This window comes from Malurus melanocephalus, unplaced genomic scaffold (genome assembly GCF_030028575.1).
Source record: "Malurus melanocephalus ecotype Western Australia unplaced genomic scaffold, MMel_1.1 scaffold_198, whole genome shotgun sequence".
Classification (NCBI taxonomy): Eukaryota; Metazoa; Chordata; class Aves; order Passeriformes; family Maluridae; genus Malurus; species Malurus melanocephalus.
The window spans coordinates 1106647-1114700 of NW_026623430.1; the positions used below are offsets into that span (position 1 = coordinate 1106647).

The 8054-nt window shown below is 43.5% G+C and overlaps 1 protein-coding gene across 1 annotated transcript; it reads right to left on the bottom strand.

Annotated features, from left to right (window-relative positions):
* Positions 1–3537: 3537 nt before the first annotated feature.
* Positions 3538–7285, bottom strand: RPS6 (ribosomal protein S6; the record flags this gene model as incomplete). The annotated part of the gene is made up of 5 exons (XM_057373455.1): positions 3538–3705; positions 4374–4531; positions 5591–5737; positions 6103–6313; positions 7166–7285. Coding segments are annotated over 5 exons (732 nt in total), but the record flags the coding sequence as incomplete, so codon positions are not given.
* Between the last annotated feature and the right edge of the window lie 769 nt (positions 7286–8054).

The following is an 8054-nucleotide window of genomic DNA, read 5'->3' on the forward strand; positions in this document are numbered from 1 at the left end:
CCACAAGTAATCCAAAAGGTCCTGCCTCTGTGTAGGAATAATTGCACATGCCAGTGCAGGCTGAAGAGCAGCTGGGCAGGAAAGACCTCATGTTCCTGGTGGGCACCAAACTGGCCTTGGGACAGCAGAGTGTGCCCTCACAGCAACTCAAGCCAGTTGTCTGGAGRTGAGCTAGGCTGAGCTCATGCATGGATGGTGACCTCTCCTCAGTGCTGGTGAGACATGTCTGGTCCTATGGCTAAACGTCAGCTGACTGGTACAAGAGACACTTCAGCATCCTGGAATGATGCCAGGGAAGGCCACAAAGGTGATGAAGATCTTGTAGCATCTGTCACACAAGTGCAGGTTAGCAAAGATGGCACAGTCCAGGCTGGAGAAAACTAAGGGGCAGGGAGGGGGAGAATCTAATCCACGTGTCTCCATACCTGACGGGATGGGAAGTAGAGAAGACAGACTTAGTTGAGTGGTGCCAGAATAGGCAATGGGAAAAAACTTAAACACTGAGAGGATTTTCCTGTAGTTCAACTGTGAGGGTGATGGAACACTGGAACACATTGCCTGGGAATTTGTGAAGACTCTCCTTTAAAAAATACTCAGACTTGAGACCTGGTACTACCCTGCTTCAGCAGGTGTTTCCATTACAGTTTTCCAGGGTTGCCTGGAGGAGTCTCAGTGTTCTAGGGGATGGCARCTGGAAACTGCTGGGAGGAACAGAGACCCACTTTACCTAATTTTGAGTGTAGTTTATAGGGACATTCTGACATTTTAGTCTAGGTTTCCTCAAGATGCTTTCCTTTGGCATATTTTCTTCATTTCTTTTGTGTATCACACTCTCTAAATTCAGACCTTGCCTGCTAAAATTGATTATGACAGTATTATGTGTATTCTGTTTCCTTTGGTTGCGAGGAGTTGAAATGGCAACCTGTCAGGTTGTGGCCAGGGTCCCTATTACTTGCCCTGAAGCTTCAGGTGTCTCTGAGTTTGCAGCCAAGCTTCAGACTTGCAGAAAAACTTCACCCTAGAGAGCAGAAATCYTGCTAAAACTGCTGAAACATTCAAGAAAATGCTGCTGTTCCCAGGTAGTGCTTGGCATTGCATTTAGTATCCCASGTTTTGAACTGCTGTAAGGTGTTAAGGGACTTCAGCTGCTGGCCATGTGGTTTTATTGCAGTTCCTACTGCAAATAAAGCCAAAAGTGCACASGGTCAGAGACACTTAAAGCCATTGTGAAAGCAGGTGACTGGGAAAACTCAGTATGATTTCATGAAAGGCAAGTCAAGGGTAAATTGGTAACTGCTACAGAAAAAGAGCATGTCAAAACAGACCAGTATTATTTAGCTGCACCTTGGCAAAGCATTTGACCCTGTCTCCCCCAGCCTCCTCCTGGACAAAGGTCAACTAGAGACTGGATGGGTGGTCTGTGAAAGGGGCAGGAATCATCTCACAGGTGATCAATATGTTTTATTGAGGCTGGCAGTCTGTCACAAATGTGGTTCCCCCAGGATCAGTGCTGGGCTYCATGTTGTAACATGTCCATGAATGATCTTGACGATGGCACTGAAAGCACCCTCACAACTTTGCATGTTGAGGTGGACACATYRGCAGGGAGAGCCACTTTTCTCAGACCTGGACAGGCTGGACCAGGTATCTTTCAAGGTCTCTTCAAGCCAGGACTGTTCTTTTGAGTCTACAAGTCMTGATATGCCTGTTTTGCACTTAATGGCCTAAGACTGCAGAAGAAATCAGCAGATGAACCAGAAAGGCAGCTCCAGCAAATAAGTGAGGGAAAACAGTTTTGTTACTGGTGATAAGGATGTGTATTTCCTGGTTCTGGCAAAGTCACATATCCTCAAAGCTTGATAAAAACAACTAGCACCCCACTGACTTTTTTCACGTTAATACAACTGGGTGTTAGTTGCACTGCTTCAAAGACTTACTAGAAGCCTACACAGCAGTATAGCATAGGCCCTATAGAACAGCCTATACTACTCTTAGTAGCCTATTCAGAACAATYGTTCTCATCCAGGACACCTTCACCACAGTACTTGGTCACCCTAACCAGAATAACCTCTAACTGTGTGCAAGWACATTTCACAAGGATTAAGAGGCTAGACTGTATTATTTTGCTTCTGCGGACTGTGAAATTCTTGGCATTGTGAATTTAGTGTTACTCTCATACCTACATCTTCTCTGTAATTTTAGCAGCTGAGACTAAAGTGGATTAAAATGGGACTTCTTTGTTTCGTGAAGCTCAGGTTTAACAGAGCCTATGGATCTACACTAAAATGGTACTCTCTTAAAATTGGTACCATTTATTGGCATTATATACCATTAYGAGCACTCTTTCCCTCTTGGGATTAGTTAAAATTGATTTGTCACTCAAAAATAGTCTTGGTTAGGCTGTGAAAGATCGTTTTGAGTAACTGCTCTGGCCAAGTCTCTTGGTGCAAGGCTTCCACTGCAAACAACTGCTTCATGGCAAATTCTATCCTTGTCAGAGACTGTTATCCCTTCACCCTAAACACAAACCCTAAGTTTAATGGTAGCAGATGTGATCCTTCTGTGCCCATACTGTACTGTCAGCAGGTTTCRTCTTGCAACTCGTTTTTTGTATAGTTCAGATTTTTCACTTGCATAAAAAGGCAGGTGGGGCCCTGACTTAGAAGAGCCTTGCCATACACACAAGAATAAAAACTTTCCCAACTTTTAAGGTTGTGATGAAGCCTAATGTACTAGAAACAGAAGCACCTRTTTCCACAAAAACAGAAGTGGATCCCAATTACTAAAGAACTAAGCAATGTATTTAGTTGCAGACCGTTCTAACATCCAACACATGTAACTTTGAGCCACATTCCCCCTACTGAGCACAGACTGATTAAAGCTAGTTGTTTCTCAAGCCRATTTTCAAGCCAAACCTTTGAGGTGCCTTACTCATGCTCAATACCAATTTCAAGAGCAGAATGCTCCAATACTGAGAGAATCAGAGTATCTTGAGTTTGCAGTAATCCATAAGGATCAACACCAGTGCTCCTCACAGCACTCCCTACCAGTAAAACATTGGACAAAGAACATCATCCTGATGTTCCTGAACCCCGGCAGGCTCSGGGCTGTGTCAACTTCCCTGGGGAGCCTGTTCCAGTGAGTGTCTGAACTGCACTTAATTCTGCCAAGAATCAGCTGAAGGTTTAGTTTTACCAATGCTCAGTGTCAAAAGCAAGTAACACAATCTTCTCCTATGTAAACACTATCCTGCACTTCAGATTTAAAAAAAACCCATCAAAATACAAACAAGCCACTGAATGCTACTAAGTGAGTTGCGTTCTGCCCACTGCATTGCTCAACCATTGCACRCTGCAGATAAACCCTGCTCATAGCAACAATCAATAGTTTATAATAAAATGGAACTTCTCAATAAAGACATGGTAGGTACTAAAAATTCTCAAGAGACCTCCATCAAGATCCTGCTTGGTCTACATAACTCACTTGCTCTGAACTGTAAGAGACTGCCAATAACAACATACACTACAAGTCCCATACTGGAAGTTCACCATAAAAGGAGTTTATTGGTAATTAAATGTAGAATGTCTTTTAGAATCAAGTACAACATCTTTATTTCTGACTTGATTCAGACTTGGATGTAGAAGCTCTCAAAGAAGAAAGCCGGCGCCTCTTGGCAATCTGCTCCTGGCGTTTCTCCTTGGCCTCCTGAAAGACATGGAGTATGGAGATGTTAGGTATTACCAGCACTTGAAACATACATATAGTAACTAGGAAAAACACAACTTGAAGGAATGAATTCTGTAAGCCAATAAAGAAAAGTAATTCCCCTTCTTTGGGTCAGAAGAATTCTACATGTATCCAAACCAGCACAAATCAATGTCTTTCCACAGTATGCACCCAAAACTTCAGTAAAGAAACTGATGTAGATAGAGTTTACAGCATACTAAAGGTGCATGTGTTCTCAGTTCCTATCTGGAAGTCATGAAACCAACCCACTAAGTACTGTGCCACATATTCCAACTGTACTGCTAACAGTACTGCTTCAGCAGTCATTGCAATTTCTGAAGGGTCACAGTTTTAGGATGAAGAACAAATGTATACAAACAAGTATCTCCTTGCCATTTTATCCAAAACCAACATCAACTTCTTAACCCTATTCTTTCACATAATCACTAAAATGCTTAGCCATCTTGAGTTAAACCACATGTTCAAAAAACCCCAACTGGCCAGCCATGTTTATACTCACATTTGGGCACTCATATTCAATATGAGCTAGCACAGAGAACTGTAAACGTWCTGTCCAGTTTATCAGATCCTTGGATTTTGGGAGATGACCTATATTCCACATTGCTCAGCTAAAATGGCAAACATACCTTCATCCTCTTGGCCAAGAGCTTCGCATACTCTGCAGCTTCCTCCTTGTTCTTTTGAGTGCGCTGCTTCTTTAGGGCAATACGCCTGCGCTTATGCTGCAGCACACGAGGAGTCACCAGTCGCTGGATCTTGGGAGCCTTCGTTCTGGGTTTCTTGCCTAAAAATTATTACATATCAGCACAAATGGCAGAGAACTTCTGAAAAAGCCATAGGCCTCATCTAACAAACTTTGGAGTAGGTTTCATCTAGTGTTATGTAAACATTATTTAGTATACTGGGCATTACAGCRACTATACAGAGTTCAACATTTTGACATATTTTGAAGGAAAATTATCATTACCCACAGCATTAACAATATATGGTCTTAAGGCTCACGATTTGTTGTCAGCAATGAAGTGTAAATTCCTAGCTTCCCAGCAGGCCTCTCTCTACTAACTCCCCCTAGACTTGTGTTTCTTTAATCATACGGGTATTCATTACCCAGGTTCCAGATCAAACCACTGTATCTAACTACAGCTGTGCACATGTTTGACACAAGTCTATCCCAGAAAACAGATCTACAGTCCACAATGAGCAAACAAAACACTCYACTAACATCTATGAAATTTTACAAAGCAATCCTAACAGACTCTAGCAGTCACACGCAACAGTCTGATGTCCATCAGAATMATATTCTTCAATGGAAAAAAAATTTATGTGTTTTTTCCCCAACAAAATTTCACAGTACCCAAGTTTTATCATTCTAAAAATCCACTWTTTTCCACCAATCAAATGCAAAAAGAGAGAGGTAGTAAGCAAAGCAGTGCCCTTCCAATAAAAGCTCATTTCAGACTGCCATAAGCAAAAGGAAAAAACCTTAGCATTTTCTCTTTACACTGCCTTCCCCACCCTGCCACATCATAAAAAAGGAAGCTTTGTTTCAACATTCCACCTCGTATTTAACTTTTGACTTATTATCAACTACTTTTGGRTTATTCTTATAGTAATATTTACCTCAGATTTTATCAAACATATAAGAAAAAACTGTGATAGAACAGACAGGAAAGAGGAGTGAGAGAAATGCTGCTACYTATATTCCAAAAGTTACAGCTGACAAAACCTAAGTATAGTGAGGGTCAGCTTCTGAATGTATGACTGTGCTTCATTCACTGCAGTAGGCATGACACTTTATCAGCAACTACAGGAACCCCAAGAGCTGTGCTATATGAGTTCTTACCCTCTTTGTTCAGAGGCTTCCTCACAACGTACTGGCGCACATCATCTTCCTTAGAGAGGTTGAACAGCTTGCGGATCCTGCTGGCTCTCTTGGGACCGAGACGACGGGGCACAGTGGTGTCCGTCAGCCCAGGAATCTCCTTCTCACCTTTGGGAATGTAAGTTTAAACAAGTCAACYACTACATCTACTGGGCACCACCTACAGAGCAAAACACTGTTTAAAACATGTAAGAATTCAAGATAAAAATAGATAATTTTTGGGTTCAGCTGTCAATAGCACCACCCCAGCTACTTGGTTGGCCTAACATGATCAGATTGTTTGAAGCAGTTAAGTATTTTAATGACCATTTTTAGCATTACAAGAACRCAATGCTCAGAAAGAATCTTAAGGCATGTTGCACACTCAGAAACTGGGACTCCATTTCCATTCCATGCAACTTACTAACCACTATCAAGCAGGGTCCTTCCAGGTGCCTACTTCTACCTACTGCCTGTCTCATCCAGACTCTTACCCTTTTTCACAATAACCAAATTCAGGACACTCAAGTTGGCATCAACAATGCAGCCGCGGACGGACTTGCGTTTTCTTTCTCCAGTCCTTCTGGGACGGTAACAGGAGTGGCCCTTGCTGAGCAGAAGGCGAACACGTCCATGAGTCAGGACACCTTGCTTCATGGGGAAGCCCTGCTTGTCGTTGCCACCGCTTATCCGGACAACATAGCCCTGTGAAAACAAAACCACTTCTGAATTACTCATGTCTCTACTACCTCAAAAAATAGTAGATACCAGAGCACATTGCTTGGAACAAAGGAAGTAAGTACTATGTCTACGATTTAGCAAGTCACTGTTACTGCCGGTGCAAACAACTTTAACCAACACCTTCAGAACAATTCAGAAATTTTATTKAAGAAATTTAAAAATACCCCTGCATACCAGAATATGCATTTAGTGTGATTCATATCCCTTTGAAGTTTTGTTGTAAAGTTACACCATGTAAAATCTTCACCCATTATTGCTTTTTTGCAATCATAAACCTAACTGAAGCCTGTTACCACAAACTGGAAATCTGCACAGAACACCAGAGTCTCTAGAGCAGGTACACATAGGTACAAACTGCACGGTTCTATCACCTTCCTTGTAGAGGYAGCAGCAGAGAACATCAACTTCTTCAAATTTAACTGCACTGTCCATGTTAACACTATCTGAAGCCCATCCACCAGGCACAACATGTTTTTTTCCCAGGCATTAGCTGCAGTTTAAACATAACAGACAGTTTTGAGCAGACCTGCAGTTTTATACTGCAGATTTAACTCACCCTGAATACCAAGACAGCACTCAAATGAACAATAAGCTACTCTGAAGGGGAGCAAAAAAAACTCTTAACAAGGCTTTCAAAGCCAAAACTTCCCCACACAAATAAATTCAAGTGCCAAGAGGCTAGCCTAACCAGTATGTTCAGTACATGTATAGCAAGAGAAACTTACAACATAATTTCCAAATGCACACCATACTAGCACTACAGCATGTATTTTAAGCTCCTTAAATACAACTCTGATATCCTTCTGCACTACTTACCTTCCACTCCTCTCCAAGGGAATCGGCCAGCACCTCCGTGGCCATTCGTTTTTCATAGAATGTCCTTAGCTTACGCTCATCGTCGACCTCAATTAGCTTTTGACAGCCAGTARSWGRAAARGARAWGTWAAGMWARMAAAAAAAAAAAAAAAAAAAGAAACAAAAATAAGAGATCGGTTTGTTACTTCTGCTGAAACATTTTACAAAAAAMCAGGATTTACCTGATGATCTGAACTCAGCATTTCAAAACTAAAATCTTTTATCTGCTTACACGAATGCTTATCAGCTAAAGCCTGTTACYATCCTACTCGGGGAGTCAAGGCTGGGAGTTGTGTACAGCCACACTGGGCTGTACAACTCGTTCAGTCGCACAGAAAACTGACTTCAACAGCCGGAGACTGATCACAGACGGCGAGCAGCAGAAACCTGTGCCCTCCTCYTCCTGCAAGCCCCTCACAGCACACGCCGCACTACAGAGATGCGCACATCACTGCAGGAGAACAGCACCKGCCGTAGAGGATCACTTGTGTCTTCTAGGGGCCGCTGCAGAACGCAGCGCTGCGGGCGCGCCTCCCGGCGCTGTCTCAGGAGCCGAGCACACGGCGCCCCTGTGCTGGCCTTACTAGAGAAAGCTGCACAAGCCTCTCCCTCGCAAAAGCCCTTCCGAGCCAAGCGGCCGCTCCGGAAGGCATGCGTTCTGCGGCCCTGCAACAGCAGAGCCCCGTCCGAGGGAGCAGGGCCCGCCAGCAATCCACTCCCATCGGCCCACCAGCTGCTCTCCAACCCCAAAGCCAGCGACCATCGGCCACCAGCGGCAGCTCTGCGGGCAGCGCCGTGGCCATTTACGGCGGGGGAGCCCAAGCCCCGCTCCCAGCGCGACCCCGGCCCA